This window comes from Neolamprologus brichardi, chromosome 18 (assembly GCF_056152115.1).
Source record: "Neolamprologus brichardi isolate AB-2024 chromosome 18, ASM5615211v1, whole genome shotgun sequence".
Lineage (NCBI taxonomy): Eukaryota > Metazoa > Chordata > Actinopteri > Cichliformes > Cichlidae > Neolamprologus > Neolamprologus brichardi.
Genome location: NC_142121.1, coordinates 13,133,696 through 13,157,299, shown reverse-complemented (window position 1 = coordinate 13,157,299; position 23,604 = coordinate 13,133,696). Strand labels below are relative to the sequence as shown.

Sequence of the window (23,604 nt, the reverse complement as noted above, 5' to 3'; positions counted from 1 at the left end):
AGAGGTAACAGTCTTTTCATCTAACTCTCTGCAAGAAAGGGAATAATCAGATCTTCCAAAGCGTCAAACTATTTAAGTTATTTATGAAGCAAAGATATCAAAAATACCACTGGTGGAGATTTGCTTCTTTCTCAGGATTTTATCGCTGTTTGATAAAAATCTTCAGATTTTGGACAATCAGGAAATATCACGGTAGCCTGGGTAATTTAGATGAGCATTTTTCACTGTTTTCTTGCATTTTCTAAACCAAAGCGATCATCTATAATGCAAAGAGTGAGTATTTGCGAACCTACACAGCATGATTTGTTTAATTAGGCGAAAAAATAAAAATATTCAACTAATTACCATATTGCTAACAGATACAAATAACACTGTCATTGATGGATGAGTGAACATCTCTCGAGAAAAGAAAAAAAAACCCATCCAGATTCTCGCTGCAGTACAAAGTTAGAAGCACTCTCAGTCTGGCAGCACACCGCAGACCCTGCAGCAGCTGTTCATGATGTATGAGAAGCAGTTGTGTCTTTGTCTCCGCCGAGGAAATGTAATGTGAAACATGCCCTCATGGTGCGAGCACCCATGTATCTGACCCACAGCATCTCTGCTCTCATTACTCACATTACAGAGATGAGAGTAAAATCAATAGGGACTTAGCACCAGGATGTATCATTAAGATAACCCCACGTCTCATTGCTTTATCCTGATCGATGCCAGATTCTTATTCATCAAGAAAGGAGGAATGGAAAATCAAGAGCAGGAATCTACATGTACTATATATTGTATTAAACAATAGGAGCGTGTATATGTATGTAAATGAGAACAAGAGAGTGACACATTACATACTCACCAGTTTAATTTTAAAAAAAAAGTAAAAAGAAAACCCAGCATTCATTGAAACGGTGTAATTCTCCAGCTTGTTGATTTGGGCTTTCAGACCTGGCAGCAGATACACAGTCGGATGGATAGCTGCTGCTGCATCCCTGTCCTCGATCCTAATTTCCTACCTGTCTGGGTGCATTTACACCCAGCTGGTAGCTATATGATCTCACTATTAACTGGTGACAAGAGCCAACAAAGCCTTATGATACATACATCTGGAACCAGAGGAGGTGCACACACACACATACGCACAGGATAAAACCTACCAGTACACGCTTGTCATTCAGCCAGACTGTGCGACATCGGGACGTTTGAGTTAGGGTGAGCTCATAATGCACACATCTGAAAGGCAGCATAAATGAAAGTCAGGGAAGTGATTTATAAAAACGCTTTGAAGGTGTCTGAGCCTTTGTTGTGTGACATGGGAGGTCTAACAAATCTCATTCAACTTGACCTCTCCAATCTTTGAAAAATGCAGAGGAATATCACACCTGAACAGTGACTGTTCGCACTTTCAAATAGCCAAATTTAACTTGAGCTACACCATTATTTGTATTCACCTTGCACTGCCTCCAGTAGCAAGATTTCAAAACATTCTAATGGTATTTTTCTTTCCACGAATCCTTCAGTGAATCCTGCACAGATCCACGATTCAACAGTGACTTTGTCGAGAGACCAGACCCAAGTTTATATCCCCTGTGATCCCTCTAGTAAACATATGCATACACACACACATATGCACGACGAGCTAGAGAGTCCACAGTAAGACATTGCATGCATGCATCATGAGCAGAGTGTGTAATGATGTTGCCTTCTTGTATTACCTCACTTTACAAGGCTTTCAGTGAGGATTGTTCAAGTTTGAATTGGTTCAACACAGTAAACAAAACACTGCTGGAGCTGCATCTGTTTTCATCTGTAATGACTAATTTTCCTTCGTGTTTTATTCGTTGTTTCAAGGGTGCCGCATCCCCTGAATGCAAATCTTTACAGTCCTTACACAAATTTCGAAAGCATTTTCTTTAACCCCACAAAAGTCACGTCTTCAGCGGAGCTGCAGTGACTGTCCCCTCAAGCGTCCGGTTGGCTGGGAGAGGCGGGGGGCTCCAGTCCGGCTGGTAGAAATGGATGTCAAATGTCCGTGCCCAGTTGGCGAAGACGCGCTTCTCTGTTATAAAGCGGTGGTGACTGCCCCGTCGCCCTCGCTCATGAGAAATGTACATAGCGCACTCATCTGGGCCACGTGGCTCATAGTAGTGATAGGGGACAGAGTGGTTCTGAGGCTCCCTGCAGTGATGGAGAGAGAGAGGGAGAGGGAAGAGACTGTTGACATTTAAAACCACTTTAATGAGTCACAGAGGTTCATGTGACACCAGAATGCATTTTTCATTTCAAGGTGAGGGAGAGAGACTGATCTGCATTCATTTGTTTGAGGTTTGCAGGGCCCACACAGCTAAATGTAACTAGTTTTTATGACTTTTTAAATGCCATCAGCTGCTGGAGAGTGAGCGGAAAAGCTAAGCAAAGAAAAAAAAAAGCTAAAAGCAGCAGCTCTGTTTGAACATGAATAATAAGCCTCTTGTGCTTGGTTTAAGTTCATGGCACTTCATATATCAACATTTCATTCAAATCCAACTGAGTTCAGTTTTATTTATCATTCAACAGACATTGCAGGGCACCTGGGATTACTTTGTAAAGTAAAGACATTGCAGTTGTATAGACAGAAACCCGGCAAGGATCCAGTTGGCGACAGTGGGGGAGCGAGCTCCCATTTAATAGGCAGAACAAAGTGATGGGAGGGCAGCTGTTTCGCTCATCACTTGAGATTAGTGTAAAGAGAGAAAAGACGTACAAGGAGATTCACTACAATAAAAGTGCTTTAAAAGATTGAAGTGAAAAATATAGAAGCGTGACTGAAAAAAATACACTTTTTGCCACAATTTAGCAGAGATAAGTTATTTTCTCAGTTTTGAATTACAAGTGTAAATTTTGAGATAACAATCCAACATTTTGACTTGTGGATGGACGGGGTTGACTTCAGTGTACAGTGGCCCGGAGCAAAAATGCTGTAAAAGCACTCAAAACACTACAGAAGTTGAACAAAACACCGTCTAAGTAAAAAAAGAACCCTACAGAAAACACAACAGCAGTGTTTCTGGGGACACAATAACATGACAGAACACCTAGTGAAGTGACAGAAACCAGAGCATGTGAAAGGCTGCGCTGAGACACAGTTAAAAGCAGCAGAGTATTTGTTGTAAATGTGTTTTATTTGCATGATTCTTATAATACTATAGATACATGTTTGTTATTAGCTGTTTACTGTTAGCTTGTCACTTCTGCAACTGTTCCATCAAATCATCGTCTCCCCCAAAAACACTTCTGTTGTGTTTTGTGTGCTTTTGCAGCACTTTTGTATTTGCTGGTGTTTCCTTACATTGCAGGTTGTTTCACTGGTTGCAAAAAAGAAGTTTCATGGTACATAAGGCTGATCACAGCCTGCACAAAGTAACACCTACTGGCGCTTGCAATATAAATTATTACGTGACTTAGTAGGTAATTCTTTTCCCCACCTGCACTGTTACAAACAATCTTAGGTTTCTTCAACTTGCCAAAATCCCACACAGTCCTGGTTGTGGCCAAAATGATTCTACTATAGAACCAGGGAGTAATAAATGTTACTGTGTTAGAAAATTACAAGGTTACACCCTGACTGCTCACAACTGCTTCTGTTATCTGCTCAAAATCAAGCTTTGGCTGCTGAGTTAGGGTCAGTATGCATCGAGCTTTAACACCCGTTTGTGTGCTTATTCTTTCGTACAATAAAAAGGAAAACAATCTCAATATCTACATCCCTCAGAATTTGTCATTTGCTCTGCTCCACCGTTTACACAAACTTGAGCATAGAGTGTCTTTGATTTCTCAGACAGATTAACCACTTCCTTCTATTGATTTTTGTTTAAGCTGTCATAGCACGAGAAGGTCTGAAGGTCATAGGACCAGTCTGTCTCAAAGCTGGCAAAGAGAGGCAGACAAACATTCATGCTCATATTCACACCAGTTTACAAAGAATATAGAATTGCTAACTTGCGCATCTTTGGACTGTGGGAGGAGCTGGAGCATCTAGAAAGAACATCTATGTCTTTCTTTTTTAAAAGTAGAAGTACACAACACCATACATGCCCAAAATATGTTGAAACTTGCATGTTCCGTTTCTTAGTAAACAGCATTACAGCCTTCTGGTTTGAGGCTTTGCACAACATTGTAGACACTGAATGCTCTGAAGTGTCGGATGTACTTGAGGTCAGGGCGAATTCTTTCTTTACCAGGCTAGTAAAATATTTCTTTATACACAAGGGCATTGTAAGCTTGAACAAAGAGTGAGCCAAGCAAACTGCTCTCACAAAGCTGACAACATATTATTGTGTTATAACAGTGTAGCAAATACTCTGCACTGTATTCTGTTTCTAAAATTGGAAAACTCAGCCTTAATGGTGTTAATGATTTTTCAGCTTAATTTTCCTTTGCAGATTAACTGCTCAGATTTTCATTTAAATTAAATTAGACGGTGAAGAAAGTAGACTTCCTGCTTGTGTATTTCAAACAATTTTCATTTCTGAATTTCGCCCAGTGTTAAATCACTTCTTCACACACATCTGTCATAATAGCTGAGATTCTGCTGAAATATTAATGAGGCATTTTAGCATTTTCACCTGCGCCAGTCATCACGTCCATAGAGCAATTTATCTTCATATATTAATCATTATGCCATTAGATTTTTCCACATCTGCCCATTTTTCTATTCAGTGTGAGCTCAAATCAAATTTTAGTCTTGGACTTGTATGCATTTCTGGCCGTGATACATTTTATATGTGAGTTTGTAAGATATTGCAACTGCTGAGCAAATGATAGCGCTGGTTTACATCACTCGAAATGCTTTAATAGCATGAAAAGACAAGGGTGCTGGCTTTGTTAGTTCTGTTTCAGTTAAAAAACTGCAACAGTAAAATGACATTTTTCAACTGTATTATATAATTTTTTTGTAAGATCAGGAAAATAATTAGTTCCGAACCCCTTCTGTTTTTATAATCTCAGTGGCAGATGTATCCTTTTATTTTTTTGTTTCCAGTTGTCTTGCACAACACTGAAACTTTTGTGTAACAGAAGTTGTTCAGCGTTGTCGTGAACAACATTGACATGAAAGCCTAACAGGGACGGTTTCATGTTGTTCCCCAGCTTCTCTGCACACGCTGGGAGTGCAATAAAAACTGTGAGTTCTAAAAACACATTAAAATGTGGGGAAATGTACTTCACCACTATGTTCAATCATTTATTAAAAAAGACCAAACAAACAAAAAAAAATTACTTTGAGAAATCTGGCCACTGTGTAAAAATCACAAGCCCCAAAATTGACTTACTTTTCTTTTAAGAATCAATTTGTTTTTACAAAAACGTGTTCCTTTGGGAAAAAAGGAAAGGTGGGCATTTTAAAAGCAGTCCATAAACAGCATGTAGCAGCAATTTAACAAAGTAAAAAAAAAAATCCCCCCGCATCTTACGACTGAAAAAAGTTACATAACAGAAAAGGCAGCACTGAAGGAATAGTAAGGAATATTTTAATATTACAATTCATGCATTATTTATATTTGTTATTTATTTATTAATGCTTTAGCGTTATATATTTATACACACACTTGAATGTCAATAAAGTGAATCTGACATGGCATTTGAGGTACACTTTTAAATTTTCAGCAGCATCGCATTCAGTAAAAATCGACTGACTGCAGTCATGATGTAAACTAAGAGACACGCTAAATATTGGCTTAGGCCAGTGATTGCTCAAAGAAATGCAACAGCAGCACACCCTCATCGTTATAGTCTATATTGAATTTGTGCTAAAACCCCAAATAAAAAAAAATATTCTTTAAGCAATCACAGCCAAGGACAAAGATATACAGAACATTTTACAGTTTGTTCTTTTTTATTGAGAAATCTAATAAGATTTGTTCCCTGTTCAATAAAATCCCCCAATTAAAGCACAGGCTGAGACCGATGAGACGTGAGCTGTAATTCAAACCATTAAACTCTGCTAACAAGGCTGGTTAATTTGGTTGCCAGAAGCAAGAGGGATTCACAAACTGCTGCATAACCCATAGTTCATTTCTCCTATAGAGGACCAGCATCAGGATGAGAGCGCTTCTCTAAAAGTTCCCTGCACTGTGAATCTACAGTATTGACGCATTGATACACTTTTTTTAACATCTAATTTGGCTTGCATCTGTTGCATTTGCTAGAATTTAATTTACTTCTTTCTATTAATGAATTAATTATTTACAACGAAAAAAAATCTCAAAGTTGGAATAATTTATATGCTTCTTTACTATTTTAATTGCATAATTAGCCCTTAATAGGCCAATTAACTTAATTAATTAAAAATGCAATTACACAAAGTTTAACCTTTTTACATCCTTTCATCTTATGAAAAGTCAACACATCATAGAACAATGCTGTAATGTTCCTTATCAACAATAACTAACAATGTTATTAAACACTGTTTAAAAGAGTCCCCTATTTTCTTTAATTGGAACTTTCAAGAAGAGCGATTTAAAAACGTAAAGCCTGAATCTTATCTTCTTCAGGCTAAAATTTTATTCTAAACTACTGCACTGAATCGAGATTGCTGTCTGACAGCAGAAACAGTCAGATGCTGCATTTTAGTGGCACCGGCACTATCCGCCACTTTGCTAGGTTAACCTCTTTAGCTGCTTGTTAACACAAATATCTACAAAGCAAATCACATGGCAACAGTAAAGTATGCAGAAGAGCATCTCTGAATGCACCACACATCGAACCTTGAAGCCAATGGGCTACAGCAGCGAAAGTCCACAGTGGGTGCCAATCCTGCCTGCTGATAAGAATAACCCGAGGCTACAGCTCATATGAGCTCACCAAAACTGAATGACAGAAGACTGAAATAATGTTGCCTCGATTTCTTGATTTTTGGATGGTAGGGTCAAATTTGGCATAAACAACATGAAAGAACAGACACATCCTGCCTTGTACTCTCAGTGATGATAGTGGTGAGGTGGTGTAATGTTATAGCGGATCTTTTCTCTCCATAGTTTGTGCCTCTTGGTACCTAGTGAGCATTGTTTAAATGGCACAGGCTACGTGAGTATTGTTGGGATAGTCATCCCGTTATGACCACGGTGTTACCATGGCTGCTTCCAGCAGGATATTTGAGTTTGAGCTGAAATCAACTCAGACTGGTTTCTTTAAAATGGCAGTGAGTTCGCTGCACTCAAATGGCATCTATAGTCACTAAATCTCACTCCAATAGAGCACCTGTGGGATGTAGTGGATGTGGGAGATTCTCATCATGGATATACGACTGACAAATCTGCTGATGCTGTGTGATGCTGTCATGTCAATATCTCAGAGGAACCGTGTTGAGTCTATGCCCAAAGAAAAAAGCCAGTTCTGAAGAAAGAAAAGAGGTTTAACACGGTACTAACAAGTGTTTTGTCAGTATATACTGAAAGTACACTGTCCTCATAAGATGGCAATATATAGTTCTGCTTGTCAACAAAATTACTTCTTATCATCTAATCAGCATTATAGTACATGCATTAACCTGACCTAACAAAAAGCATCTCTCAAACAGAAATCACTCTTGTAAAATATGCCTGCCTTCAGGCTACACATGAGGCATTATCCCTCATACACGCATGTTCCAGTTCATGGCTGGGTGCTCTTATATTTGCATTTGCATACTGAATAATACAAAACATGTGGAGGACAAAAACATTCGGATTTTAAATCCAATAAAGCAATGCAGCTTTTCAGTTGTCTGTATTCAGAGTTCACGACCAATGTGTGCTTTCCCAGCCTCGGGACCAGATAATCCATTGTGTGTCGTCAATTGTTGGATATTTTTATTGATGCCACACTGCAGCGAATGAAAAAGTAAAAAGCTTGTTGTGGGAATATTGAATGGTGCAGAAAGCGAACCAAATGTACCAGCACAAAAAGGTAAACAAAGCCAGAAGAAGCAAAGGGAGGCATGACTCAAGCTTTAATGCAATAGCAGGGAATTTGACCAGGCGCTCTGTATTAGTGAAAATCCTTTCACTGTCGTTTTTTCCCCCCATATGAAATTGTACATTGTATTTGGATGATCAGTATAAATCTAACACCTCTGTTAACAGGCGCTGGCTCTATAATAATCTTTCTGAAACAGAAGAAAACCCAGGACTCTGTCTTTTCTTTCAACATTATGAATACTTGTCAGTTTACTGAATTATTATGTACTAATACACAAGCAATTTAAGTATTCCAAAGCCCTCTCCAGCCACACTGAAATTTCATTTTCAGCTGTCTTGATATATTTCGTTTTAATCTTTCTTATCAGGCGGCTGTGCTGCTATGAATTCATATTTGAAGTTATTGCATTTATGGCTCTCCCTTAAAAAAAATCTCAATGATGGTGCTTGCTGGTGGAGCTGGTGATGATCTTTGACTTTCAGCTCCACTGTCTCACCTGCAGAAGTCAGGCGCCACCATGCCATAGACGTTGATCCTATCGCACAGCTCCAGGGCGATGGTCATAGTGAACCAGCCGGTGCTCAGCCAGGTCTTCGATATTTTCCTGCAGAGGAAAGGAGGAGGATGTAGGGGGTGAAAGAAGATAGTTTTAGTGCGTGGGAGACCACAAGGATGAAAACTGAAAAACTGGGATAGATCATTAGAAAATCTCACATTGGCGTATTAGGGCAGAATAAAGATCTGTCTAAATCCTGAGGTCGATATTCCTGGCTGCAAGATCATTCAAGTTCCCCCACAGCTTCATTAAAATACAAATCCATCTTATGCATCGACTGGTACAAATGAACCCTGTCAAATAATCAAATCCTTAATCAGAAAAGAGCCTTGCTCTGCATGAAGTGTCGATAGTTGGATGACATACCTTCAGCATGCAGAACGATCTGCCTGCCTTCAGGAAGAAAAGAGCTGACCACTAATCAGACATGATGTTATGAAAAAACCCCAAAATGAAATATTAACATTGTACTTAAAAAAAATCTAAATGTGCTCCAACATGTACTCCATCATAGGACTGAAAAAAAAATGCTGCCTTACTATCATACTTTTTAAAAGAATTCCTTGTTGGTTTTGTGTAGATTTGATGGTCTCCAGTGTACTGAAACTCACAACACTTATAGAGGTCAATGAAAACCTTTAAGTTACACCTGAAGATGAAATGAAAATAAGCGTAATAATTTTGGTTCAATTTTCAAATGAAGTTTACAACATCGCTGCACTGACATGTTTATAGAGCAGTGCTTTTCATTTAGATTCTAGTATAAAAGCACAGCAGATCTTTTGAAATGACCTTTGGATGCTGATTAAATAAATTCATTCAAACAAAAATATCCCAACAGGGCATGAAGCCCAGCTACTTTGGTGATCCTTCGACCTTTGCCCTTGTACACTGCAACTATGAAAAATATTCAAAAGTAACAAAATTCCCATCGACCTCAGCTGTAGCTGAACAAACCTCATTTAGGAAAAACAAACACAACCCCAGTCATTTGTTTGCTGTTGTGTGGCATGAATTTACCTTCTTGCAAATTGTTCTTGGCTCTTTTTATTTTTGATTAATAATGAAACTAAAAATCTGTTTAGCTGCGGTATGAAGCATGTGTTTTTCAGCTTCTGAAGGATTTCAACACAGGAAAAGGCCTGAGAATGACCCTGCTAACCTAAAGGCAAAGTACCAAAGCGGTCTTGGGAGGAAAACTGTACCCAAGTTTCACTGTGACCAAGTGCTTCCTCACAGCAGATTGCTGGATTGTTGCAGTTCTCTTTCTATTATTGTAGAGTCTCTCTGGCTTACAGCATAAAAGTTAGCGACTGTTGTTCTATACTGTTGGTAAATAAAACTACTTGATGCTCCCTATGGCAGGACTGCACTGCCACGTCAACATGAGAATGCCAGTATTTAGTTTAAAACCTAGCTTTGCCTACAGTCTCACAGCATTACCAGCATGGTCTCATTCTCACAGTATAGTAGCAACAAAACCTCACAATGATACCGATCTCCAGTTCGCTGGCCTGCAGCCACAGCTGTAATCCCTTCCAACTAAAATTCATGCAGATGAGTTGAGCTGCGGTGGTCCAAAAACATTTTGCAAAAATCAGAATTCATCAAATCATCTTATGAAAATTTATTAGAAAATGCATCATAGCTCCCTCGTACACACCGTGAAGTGATTCAAATATGAGCTGATGTAGCAGGTTTGTGCTACAAACTACAGCACAATTGAATCCTTAAGCTGAATGAGACTCAAATGTGGTTCTCATCGAGCTTCCCCTGCTGAACAGCTGAACTATCCTGATGGGAACTGTTATTGGTAACCAGTGGATGCATTAATCTCTCAGTGTTTGATGTACTTTTAGATGGCTTTTGGTAAATAAACACTGCAACTTTTACTGAAGCTTTATGAGAAAAAAATAAATGGAGCACAGTGAATGAGGCAAAATGTGGTCTAACTAATGCATTAAATGCTTTTCCTCTTTCATAATTCAAAGTCCAACACAACTACAAAGGGCAGGCATAAGAGGAAACTATAAAGACACGCAACCTCTAATGTATGCATAATTTTGGCAGATGAAACAAAGCTAAGAAAACCTTATGTTGAAAATGAGTCAGCTGAGGATACACCGACTTTGTCTGATGTTCTTAGACAATTTGTTTCGCATAATGTCACCATTAATTTTAGATTTCAAAACAAGATTAGCCTGCATATTGCATTTATACAATGCTCTGGTGATAAAAACAGCAATTCCAGCTCTGGTGGAGTCACGTGTACTAAATGCAAGTAGGGAGATGATGGGAAAAAAAGTGAATTGTTTTGACAGTAAATGCTAATGTCAACATATTGCTGACCGCAGGTGTGGTTTTTGCTATGATAACCAACTTGGTTTAGCCTGCTAATAATTTAGTAATTAACACCAATTAAAAAGTAAAGCCACAGACGGATTAGGGAACATGCCAACAAGGCTGGCCTTTACCCGCCATGACATCACTACAAGGAGATGCAGAACGCAAAAGTACAAAGCAATGCAAAGAAACTAATCCATAAGATTACATAAAAAATATGTAAAACAAAGAAAGTTTGTTTCCAGTCAGTATAGCTGAAGTCCTACTCAGAGATGATGGGTTCCCAGGCTTTCTGCTTCAGTTTTTGTGCGTGCTTATATAAAAGAGGCAGTCTCGTCAGGCGACTCTTCTTCTGCACAAAATGGGCCAACTAAGTGCCACCTACTCCAGTTTGAGACATTGCAATATAAAGAATATAAAAATATATATAAAATGTGAACGACATACTGGCGCTGCAAATAAGGCAAAAGGGGAATACTGACATAAACATCTAATCTTGTGAATTCAGCGTTTCATTTATTTGTTTACCACTTATTCTGAGCTCTGACGTTTTCGTCTAATGTGACATCTGCACAGGTGTGAGACATCAAACATTACAGACTACTTGAGAAGCTCCATCCCATAATGAGGGATACACAGAAACCACTGTACTGGTTTAATGTTCCCAGTGATAAATAGCCTATAATTAGACTGATCAATTACCTGCAATATCTGCAAGTTGGCAGCAAATTTGCACCATGAATATCCATCCATCCATCCATTCGCTTCCGCTTATCCTTTTCAGGATCGCGGGTGGTGCTGGAGCCTATCCCAGCTGTCATAGGGCAAGAGGCGGGGTACACCCTGGACAGGTCGCCAGTCTGTCGCAGGACTAACACATAGAGACAGACAACCATTTGCACTCACATTCACTCGCGCATTCACACCTATGGGCAATTTTGGATTAATCAATTAAACTATCCTCCACCATGAATATATTTACTTATATTTATATTTAATATATTTATTTATATATTTATATTTACACGTCAACTGCTTCACCAACTCAATGCAGGCAAATACCCAGTCAAAGAAAGGAATCCATCTCCCACTCACTGCCTGCAGTCAGGAAAAGAATGAGTGAAAATGTGGCATTTACACACAATATTAAAGTGAAGCTCTGAACATAACCTGTTCCGGAGCCATTATGTGTTCAGCATAAGTTACCATAGTGATCCAGCCAGGTAAAAAGGGATGCACCATTGTGACACTGAAAACTCTGGCCCATTGTTCTCTCTTTATAGAACACCCCTCAGGCAGAGTCACAAAACCTAAAAAAACAGAAGCAAAATGACACAAAACATCTGCAAACATATAGTAAAAGCTCTAGAAGATGCATGACGATAAAACAGCTTTGCAACTTTGCTGTATGGTTTGTGGTCATTTACAGTATGTGTCTCTTTTAAGTTTTTGATGTCTTACTCCACTGTAGGAGATTTTTTTTTTTTTACTTGTGTAGCCACAGGGCTCTGTTTCTCATCTTGGCTCAGATTTTGTCCTAGTGACAGTTTGAATACAGAGTTTCTACCATTTCATCACTTCTGAAAACTTTCCCTCAACATCACATGCATCAACTTCTTTGCAGTGCTTCAAAAAAATCCCAATCATCAAAGTGACAATGACCGTGAATGTCAACCACATCTGGTGCGATTTAGTTATGCAAACATTGCGATCATTATACTGAACCAACAGGATGCTACACGGTAAAGGTGTCAAAAAAAATTTCTGCGCTCGTTCCTTTGATTCTTTTCCAAGCACAGTTCATTATAGTTTTAAAATGATGCGGCGGAGGAAAAGTGAGCAGGTTCATATTCAAACTCTCACTTTGACAGCATGTGTTCCTTATCTCCCGACCGGCCTCATCACCCTGCTGCTTCTCAAAGCTTGTTACTCCTTCTTGTCTGTTCCCACACATATGCATCAGCATCCGCAGCATCCGAGGCTTTAACTTGGCAAGACAGAGAAACAAAGCTTAGGACCTGATAAGAAAAGTCTTGACAAGAACAACCAGGCAGGCATCTCGAAACTCTGCTCGCCTGCTGTTGATGAGGTGACACATTTGGAGTGGAGGGTTTACCTGGCTGTTTGAAAAGGTGTTCAGACCTTCTCTCCCTCGTTTTCTCACACATACAACAGTGCAGGGAGTTGGGGTGGGGTGGGGTGGGCTTGTGGGGTATATGTCAAGCAAAAATCCTGAAAGAAAGCCCTGTTTAATACCTAAACGTTGAGCATTTCTCTTTCTTAGGAAGGTGGCAGAGAAATGTCTTCCTGGGAAGGCAATAAGGGAGCGAGGAAATGTTACCAGTGTTTAAAGTGTATGAGAAGGCATTATAGACAGCACCCTAGAGCGTACCTAAAAAGTTAAACTCTGCTGTTTTGTCATGGCAAGGCTTTAAGTCTATGCTTTGATGCATTTTTAGACAAGCTGTGGTCCAGTGTCGGTCAGACTTTGATGTAAAAAGAAACATCTCGGAGAGCTAAGGAGCAGACTGCTGTGAAATTTAAGGGAACTCTCGCCGAGGTCCGCACTGAAATAATTAATAAATCATGCAGAGATCTTCACTGGTTTTCTAATTTTCATGAAAGATTCTGAAAGACAAAATCAACAAGAATGAGTGCTTAAAAGAAGGGATCCACTTCAAAATATTGTTTCAGGAACACAACAAAGAGTTGAAGGTGTTTATTTGGCTTGATGTCAATCTGTTTGAGCACCTATGAGACAACAGTCATCACTTCATTTCAGTTTTATTCATCTAGTACCAGCTAACCAGTTATTTGAATGTGACATATTATAAGTGAGGTTTCTTACTGTTAAAAAGGGAGTTTTTCCTTCCCGCTATTGCCAAGTGCTTACTCAAAGGGGGTCGCTTGATTAATGGGGTATTCTCTGTGTTATTGTAGGGCCTTTACCTTACAATATAAAGCGACTTGAGGCGGTTGTTGTTGTGATTTGGTGCCATATAAATAACATTGAATTGAGGCAGGCTCAGGGACAGCAGTCATCTTCTTGGACTAGGTGTGAAGTGAGAGGCAGGAAAACAAAGAAGCTTACTTTTTCACAAAGAGCCGGGTAGATTTGGATTGTTGTTTTTCCCTTAACAAATAAAAATCATTCTAAAAACTACTTGTAAAATATTTTTCTTAGCTCTGTACAGACATTAAGATTTCACCAACGTCTGAAATATTTTGCCTTGCTACTTTTATCCTCCACAGTGGGAACTTTTGAAGACGCTTATTCGGTTAAATAAAGATAGCGGAGGACAAACATGCACTACAGCTACAATAAATAGAGACTATAAACCCAGTCTTCGTTTGCTCTCTTCCTTCAAACCAAGCAAAAACAACCTCTTCAGGTACAGCCGCTCCTTATTTCTCTGTGGTCCAATAAAGCTTTGTGTTTGCTGGAAAAACGCACCACAAAATGGATGTTGATTTAAAATGTGGTTGAACAATCTAGACCCACCAAATCAATCGGCCCACACTGGCCACAGTGTTATGAACAGTGACAACACCCTTTTGTGTGACTTGCTGCTTTATTAGAGTCTGTCCATGCAGCAAACAACACTGTCGACCCAAAGTGATGCTATCGCAGAAGCAGCACAGGCTTCTCATTTTCTTTTAATTAAGACAGGACCCAGTTTGTCTGGAACATGCTGATTTGTTTTGATATGCAAACATGGCCACCGGGCTTTAATATAACAACAGCCCTGTCTCTCAAACACACACACACACACACACACACAGGCATACATACACACAAGCTCTTCTTTTGCAAATTAGAAAACTTTGAGAGTTCAAAGCACAGCATTTTGACACCAACCAATCTGTGGTGGATGTGTGGAGGTCTTAGTCAGAAGGCATGCAGCTAATCTCACTTAAGAAGTCTTCCTCATTTCCTTGTTTATGAACATGCTGATGAATAATGTGGTGTGAAATGTCAAGCTCTTAGCTTCAATGACTGTCTCTTAAAAGGACTTGAGGCAAGCTATGAGTGGGACGACACATTTATCCCCGTGAAGGAGAGCAGTGCTGCTTCTCATGTTTACATGGTTTGGGATTGTAAATCCAGAAAAGGTACACACTTTTTTGAGTCTTAAAATCACATTTCTATATTTCAACATAAGATTTTGCTTACCATTGCATTTCATTCCTAATAAGAGAAATGACTGTTAAATCTCTTTGGGGTGGATGGAGTTGGGTTTTTTAGTTATATTTGTGCAATTGTGGTCAGAAGTTTATGATCATGAATGTCATGGTAGTTTGGGGTTTTTAATGATTTCCTAGATTTTTATAGATGCTTGAAACTTTGTTACACACTAACATTAAGTTTCTGGAATGGTCGTTCCAAAGCCTCGACCTCAACCTTTTTAAAAATTTGTGGACTGCACTTAAAAGCCAGGTTGGTGCCAGGAAATCGAGGAAATTTGAATGAACTTCACCAATTATGCCAAACAGAGCTGGTCAAATATCCAGCCAAAACTATGTTAGCAACTTGCACCTTGCAAAGATGCCTTTTGTAGCCACCAAAAAGCTTTTAAGGGACATTTAACCAAATATTAGTGTGAGTATATGGATATATTTGAGCTGTACTTTTGAGTCTGTGTGGATCAGAGAAGATCCTAAATAAATTCAAACGTGTGCATCCAATTTGTATTTTTTAAAGCCAATACAGATGGTTGCTGTTTATTTTTCCACCCTGGGAAAAGAAAAGTTTAAAAACATAATTAAAAGCCCCAAATGAGCACAATGATGAGTGTGTGCAAACCACTGACTGCTACTATACATATATAGCAGCTATACTGTCTTTGAGCCTATTATTGTTATTACACTGTGAAGGTCACATACAGGTATGATTTGCTGTTGTAAGTTCAAGCTGAAACATCTGTGAAGCATCATTATTTCATAACACCTGTAAAGAAAAAGTATAAAAATATGTGAGTTCTTTTTGTGTGTGCACACGGTTATTTATACCTGACACTTTCATCCTGAGTGATTGCAGTGTTTAGGGTTGATTACTAATTTAAACTCCTTCACTTTTTCTAGTCGCCTCTGTATCTACTTGACTTCCACATCACGTTCTGTCTGATCACAGTTTCTCTTGTATTTCGCTCCTTTTTTATATCCATGGAAATGGCAGCAATAATGTAGCCTGAATATGTTTTGTTTGCAGTATCCTTCCACATATAATATTTTCCTACTACTGTACATTCCCCTCATTATATGTCTTTTCTAATGTTCATTCTCTACAAGCAGCAAACCTGAATCCTTGCTTCAGTTTGGTGTTGGACTGTAAATTGACTTCAAGTTCAGACTTTAGACTGCACTCTTCAATTCTGTGTGGGTCTAAGCTTTATTAGATAAATGTTGATATATTAACTGAAATTTAAGAAGATCAGCAAAAATATTTCCTTCCGCTGGTGAGTGAGCCCAGGCAAGCACTTTTGCTACAACGCAGAGCAGAAGGAGAACAAGTCTCGACAACTCTTTAAACAACGAAAACCTATGTAGAAATAGTGGAAATCTCCACACCGCATGCATTGATATGAGGCACATCACTTTTCTTCCATCAGTTTGTGTTGTTTGTGTGACCAATTACACCTTTATCTTGGTCATAATAGCTTAAGGAGTCCTGTGACATTTCATGAGTCACAGCAAAGGTTTTGCCCACCCTCAACCTGAGCAAAAGTCTTATCATCCAAAATAAGTGGAAACGTGTGGGTGTCTGCATGGCCTTTAAAGGTTACTTGGTTTATAAATGTGTCCTATTCTTTTCATTTAGCAGGGAGCTTTTTCACTTCTGGGCCTGTTGAATATTCTCAAATTTTAGATCAAAAGATCACAGGTTCTTCACAGGTTTCATCTCAGTTTAAGCGCGCTCTAAAAATATCACTTTTAACTTGTAATTTATAAATCTCAAATCAACTTCCCCTCACTGTTTTGTAAGTTCAACTTAGAAGATCTGTACTGTTACCTTAAATATCAGTTGCACTTGGTGATATGGGCTGTCACTGTTGCTCTTTCTTGCTCATTCAAAATGTCAATATCACTATTCTTGTCCAGTGATCTGTCAGGGCTCTGAGCCAATCAGCCTCGAGCCCGTGATCTTTACAGATCTGTCAATCTGCCTTTCAAGCTGTCTGTCATGTATCCCTCCTCTTTCCATCTCATCTGGCTTGCTATCTGCTGCCTGCTCTGTCTACTCTGCAACACCATCAAGGGAGAACACCCAACTTCTTGGTAGATCAAATGGTGGCAATGAAGGACAACATATCTTTGGTTGGCAAACAAGGATAAAGACTTAAATTAGGATTATATCGTCACTGTAGCAAATAGCCTTGCGGATTTCTATAGGCTTTATCTGGCAGAGAACCCTATGTGGTAACTGTGAAAGACATCAAAATTGTCCTCCCCAAACCTCTCTGTGGTTGTAGAACTATATGGAGTTCTCCCAGCCAGTCAGCAAGAATCAGGTGATGTGACAGGTAGTGACATAAATGCATCTTAACAATCTGAAGTTGCCTGGAGCATTTCAAACTTCAGTGTTCTTCTGGAATTTGGGAAATTCTGTTTTTCACCCCATCTACTCTTACATCACTGACCATAACATCGAAAGTAACAGTAGTAAATTAATGAAAGTCACAGCTTTTGTGGCTGCACAGTTGTTCTACTTTTTTGACATATGATGTTTTTGTAGTATTTCTAGAAATTAGTGAAACTTTATGCCATGAAAAGTGGTGGGACCGTATCGTCACCTAAAACTGGCAAGTCGATTTTCAGACATACATCAGATGCATTTAATAAGCCACACTTAGAGGTATTTCTGATTTTCCTCAGTTTTATGACCTTATAACAGTTTTTATTAGACTTAAATTGCATATATTGGTATTAATTTTACTGTGAGTCTTATTACTGCTAATTGATTTAGTAATTTGAAATCTGTGACTTACTTAGTTTTGATTTAATTACTTCTTGTTATATTTAAAATTTATATCTATCATTTATTTTATTTTTTTTAGAAGATCCTCACTATTACTGTTAAAATGCACTCTTTTCTTTTGCAGCTGCCTGCTCTGCTCTTTTATGGAAAGACGGAGACTGTTATTGTGCCAGCCCGTCAAATACCATGCTTTAGGATAGAACAAACTATACTTAGGTGTATGCACACGCTCAATCAAGTCTATGAAATTTCACCAAGTGACATGAAGTGGTTGCCTAGACGACTGGACAGGACTGTACTTTTATATTTGTGTTACATTTGTGAGCATTGTCAGTCAATAAAAATGTTCCTTTGAGTTTATAAGTTTTTCTTACATCTTTAACATATACACTTTGTAGAAAATATTTTACTTTAAATAACTGAGGAACCATTGAGGGTAACTTCCATGACCTTGACCAATAATGTCTCCCAATAACACTCTAGGATTCAACTTTTTTTTATTTCAAAGTATGTAACATTATGTAGAAGTGTGTAGAATTGTGTAGCTACACAATGTTAGGTCATTTCCACGGGAATAACACTGTGGACAGATCTGCAGGCTTCATCTGCCAATCACTGGCAGATTTCTTGCAGCAGACCCTTTTATTTTGTTTTGGGAACCAGCGTAATGTTGCAGTAGAAGAAGGGGAGTTGGCCAGAAGGACAGAACTACAAAGGTCACCGCAGACCGTGTTTACAACCCAAACTGAAACACCTCTACATAACCTGCAGAAAACGTATTACAAGTCAAAACGTTGCTTTAAGATAAGCTCAAAGTTAAGTTTTGCTTCTGCCTACTGTAAATCCTGCTTAAGATCAAAACTGATCAAAAGTCACTTTTATAAATGAGTCCCTTTCAGCTGTTCTTCACAGCTATGTAATTTGTCCACTGCTCCAGCTGTCTCCTTGCTCTCTGATGCACAGCTGCCCTGCTGTGGCTTTTCTCTTTTCCTATTTTTGACCAATGTTCATAAGCCATCAAAGCGCGCTTCAATACGACTGCCAAGGTTTGATGTAAGATGCACCGTTAAAGGGATTCAACCTAGATCTTTTTGATAGGTGACCTATCTCAAATCATCATATTTTACACTGCAGCTAGCTGCAGCAGAAACCACAGTTGGACTGTTAACAATTACAACAAAGCATCATGGGAACAGAAAACACAGACAGGGGAGAAAAAAGTTATTTCAAAAGCTAATTTGACTCTAATCACCAGTTAAGGCTCATTCTAGGAATTTACCAGAAAGGATGCAGACAGACACCTGCTTCCCTTCTCTCTTCTGTATGTGTTATTAAAAACTGCAGGATGTGGCATCATCCTAAACCATATTAGTTCTCTTTACTGAAAAGGCATAACCCATAATTACAATTAAGCTTGCAGGGTTGCCGATTGCACGGTTGATTACCCAGAAACTCTGCTTTTAATGCTGCGTCCACAGGCTCCCAGTTCTTAAATAACACGGAATTCATTTTCCAAATTAGACAAAATATTGCTTCATAAAAGTAAGGGACATTTTGCATGCACAGAGCTTCTGTTAAATTTTTATCTCAAGCATTACAAAGATATACACTAATATATTAAGGCTTTATTTCTCTCTGCTTCCACGCTCCATGGAGCAGAAAGGACCTCGAATAATTCTCACTGATGTTAATGCCTGGTGCTAGAAAGGATGAGAAACTGTAAATATGAACAATAACAGAGAAAGCCTGCTCACTGTAAACATTTACCATGATTGTAGGCACAGATTCTGAAGGATTGATGTCTGAGCCATTCACCAAATCCTCTGCTCGGCGATTTCCCCCACGGCATCTATCTTAAGCTGAAGTCAGATTCAATCTTCGATGACACCCCAAACAAAGGCTCAGATAAAGCGACGGAGACACAAACAGTGTTTGTATGGGTGGGTTTTCATTAAGAGTTAATGGCCACGGGGCTGAGAACTCATCTCAGACTCATTAAAACGGAGTCCTTTAACACTGTTCATTTTGCAACTGAAACTCGGGGTAATTTTTAGGAGGCTATTAGGTCACCACACAAAAGAAAGTGAAAGCTTGTTTTGTCACTTTCATTCCTTTCTTTACTACTTTAAAGTAGATCCCTCTGAGACGCATTCAAGTAGTTTTGTAAATAAATTACAATATCTGAGACTTCTTTATGTGAGAAACTTGCACGTTCATGTTTCCATGACATCCAGGTTTACTCGCTAAAGTCTGTTTTTCAAACACAACACGGATTATGAATGCAGAGGCATGCTTCGTAACCACCTACTCTTGTCCATTTAGTTTAAGGGTTTCCTGCAAGCATGGTACGTACTGTATTACTAAATGCATAGCCATGGTTTGACAGACAAATACACTTTTACAACACAAAAGAAGCTGACTTTCATACGGTGCTGGAATAAAAGAGACTATTTGGGAGAAGGCATATGGTATAGTTACTATAGACTATGTGCTCTGAATTGGATCAGGCCAGATTTATGGTCCCACTTTTGTTTCTCAGCCTACACAAAAATAAGGATTGTGGAAGTTCAACCAAGACGTGTTTATAGTCCTCAAACAGCATTGTCTGTGATTCAAATGTTATGAGTAGGTTGAAATCTGATTGGATAAAAAGTTTGCTTGAACAGAAAACGGAAAAATCAGAGACGGGTTCACAATAAAGATGAAGGAGCTCAAAAGACAAAAAAGATCAAAGAAAGATGGCTGAGAAGAACAAACGATGGCTGCAGAGGACAGTTTTAAGCATTTGGTTTCACTCCATTACAAGATGTTCTTTGCACCGTGAGTTTTGTCTTTTACATAAGCCCAACTAAAGGACCAACAACAGCACAGACAAACAAGAGAAGCCAAAGTTAACATATCTTTGGTCCCGCATGCATTCTTGCGATGCAAAAACTCCACATAACAAAAATGCAACACTATTCCAGCATCATTATCAGTAACATGAGCTCATTGTAAAGCATTCGCCGTCGGTAAGTCGTGCACCAAAATCATCAATTTACTAATCTTTGTGCAATATGCTTTGGAAAAGTTTGGACAAATTCACAAGAGAAATATGGCTGAATTTTCTGCTGATGCAATAGCTGAAGAAGCTGTGAAACTTGTAGCTTGAAAAGTATTGACTGTGCTGCCCTGAAGGTCAGATGAATCACACAAGTGAATGAAATTGGTAGTGACTTAAAATCTTTCCTTGCTTTCGATACAGTATGTGGGAGGGACCACAGCCTAGTGGCATATGCTTGATTTCCACAGGGATAGTGACATGTGAACGTTTGACTGATCAGATAGTAACGCATTTGTACAAACTATAAAAATCAACCTGTTAAGTTTGTTTAAGGGCAGAATGATTAAAACTTTATAAAACTGATTAAATATTAATTAAATTATAGCTTTAGCTGAACTATTATTAGACTCCTGATGATGATGATGGATTCTGATGCAGTGACGCCCTCACCTGTCCTTGCCGGTCTCCTTCTTGAAGAGTTCATCAAACTGCAGCATCTTCTGCCAGGAGATCATGTAGACTTTGAGCTTGGGGAGCACCTCTTTCATGAGCCTCAGGTTGTTGTACACAAGGCCCTTCCCATCATGCCTCATGTAGTTGCTGGGGCCCCAGAAGATAAATACTGTGTCCTGGCTGGCGTTGAGCAGTTCGTTGCGACTCCGCAAGACCCGCTGCATGCTGGAGTGTGCAATGACACGCAGGGAGGTGCGGCGACCGACGTCACGGGCGTAACCTCTGGCGGTGGGAGCGTCGTTCATGCGGATCACGCACTCGGCCCGGTCGATCTCTTCACCTCGACCGCCTCCAATGAGGTGACCTGAGCTAGTCACCAGGGTGCAGGTGTGGCAGTGCATCCTGAGAGGCTGAGTGAGAGAAGAGGGCAAAGAAGAAGAAGAAAACAAAAAACAGGAAGTAAGCAAACATGAACTTTCTCACAATATTTGGCTTCCACATCCTTTCGTGAATACCCCTGAAGCACAGCAGCAGAATTTCTGTTAGTTTTCTGCAGTTATTTGAAAGTCTACAAACTCTTTTTTTTCCACAAGTCAAAAACGCTGTGAAGTTCTGTTTAGCCTTGGTTTATACAGAGAAATGCAAAGCAGACAGAAATGCACACCTAGGGGAACTTTGGTAAAAAGCTTCACAATGTGTTTGAGGCAGAAAATGCTTTGTTGACAAATAGGTAGCGACAGAGCCTCCTGGGTATATGTAGCTTGTCATATTGCTTTGCGATTGGTAGAAACCCCGGGGTCTTATAAAGGATTCACCTTAAATCTTTCTCTCACTCCCACACAACAGAAAAATGTGTGTTTGCCTCCAAAACCAACACCAAGATGCAGAAAATTCACCTGCAATACTTTATGGGAAACTCACAAAACATTATATTGTTAATAAAATACAACACATAGGACAACAATGTCAATAGAAACAACTATCACAACAATATTCATCATTATACTGACAGCTGTAAGGATAGCATAAATACTGCTTTTGCCTGATGAACATGAGGGTATTTACAACATGGACATATTTATTTGAATTCATTTCTACTTTGTAGATGGTGTTTTTCTTCTTGCTCCTGTCCATATATGAGCTGCCACAGCAGAGCTCCTTTTGTCTTTTGCTCTATTATTAAAGCCGATTATGTTCATTTCCAGGCTTGTATTTTTGCACTCTAATACAGCTGCTTTTCACAATTAGAAGCATTTTTTTGAATTTTACTTTATGCTGAGCCATGGTGCAGCATAAAATAAACAAGCTCCCTTGCCCTCCCTTTACGCCAGCTTAATTCTGATAAAGGAAGGATGGCGAAGGGTGTCAAAACTGGCTTTAATATTTGAAACTGTGGCCATGTGTTATACTAATATCCATCCCTGTAACAGTATATGACAGAGAATAAGGAAAATAAGTAATTAATGAATAGCGAATGAATAGGTCTCTTGTTCATTTTAAATTACATCTGTGTCTATGACTAAAAACATACAACACCACGGCCCGCTAATGTAAGTGTGACCTCTTTTTCACTACGGCATGCACATAAATCATTTGCATAGCCCTATTTATATATGTCAAGCTGCCCTGCATGTTGTTGGTATGTATGAAGCTGCTGCACATATGCTTTGCATGTATGTGTGGGCATGTCTGTGATTCCCCCCCGCACTGCCACACATACACAGACACACACCCCTGCACTGAAAGTCAATGATATGCAAACCAGCCCTGCAGAGCCCTCTAATGTGCCCTGAAATATCACCCCAGCTGATACGTGTGGTAGTTATTTACACTCTTATAGCCATAACAAATTTACATTTTCTTGGCATTAATAAGAACAAATGATAATAGCCTGATATGTGTGGGGGTGGAGGAAGATGTGCCATTATCGTCGTCATCTGCCGACTTTGACTTAGTGGCAGATTAGTGGCGGAGCGGGCTCATCTGTTTAATGAGACCTTAAGGTGCAGGGAGAAAAAAAAGAAAGGGGGGGGGGGGGGGGGTGACAGAAAGATGGAAAGGAGGCAGGAACAAAAAGAGGACCACAGAAGAGGTACGGAAATCAAGGATATGTAAAGGAGGGAGAGAGAGAGGGCCAAGAGACAGATAGATGGAGGCACAGAGAGCCACACTGGTGCCATCGTGTTTGATGAAATGTTGAGCTAATGAGGTCCTGGTGGTCTACATCATCACCAAGAACAGTACCAGCATCCATCAGTTCCTCCCGTCTTCCCCTGGCCCTTCCTCTCCCACCTGGCAGAGCTTTGACAG

General features: G+C 39.3%; 1 protein-coding gene across 1 annotated transcript in view; it reads right to left on the bottom strand.

Moving 5' to 3' along the window:
- Nucleotides 1-769: 769 nt before the first annotated feature.
- Nucleotides 770-23,604, bottom strand: part of st6galnac5a (ST6 (alpha-N-acetyl-neuraminyl-2,3-beta-galactosyl-1,3)-N-acetylgalactosaminide alpha-2,6-sialyltransferase 5a) — a 59,064-nt gene continuing 36,229 nt past the window's right edge. The window contains exons 3-5 of the mRNA XM_006792330.3: nucleotides 21,292-21,704; nucleotides 8,420-8,527; nucleotides 770-2,166 (exon numbers count right to left, since the gene is read on the bottom strand). Coding sequence (XP_006792393.1) covers nucleotides 1,917-2,166; nucleotides 8,420-8,527; nucleotides 21,292-21,704 — 771 coding nt within the window. The 3' untranslated portion in view covers nucleotides 770-1,916. The remainder of the gene's footprint in view (nucleotides 2,167-8,419; nucleotides 8,528-21,291; nucleotides 21,705-23,604) is intronic.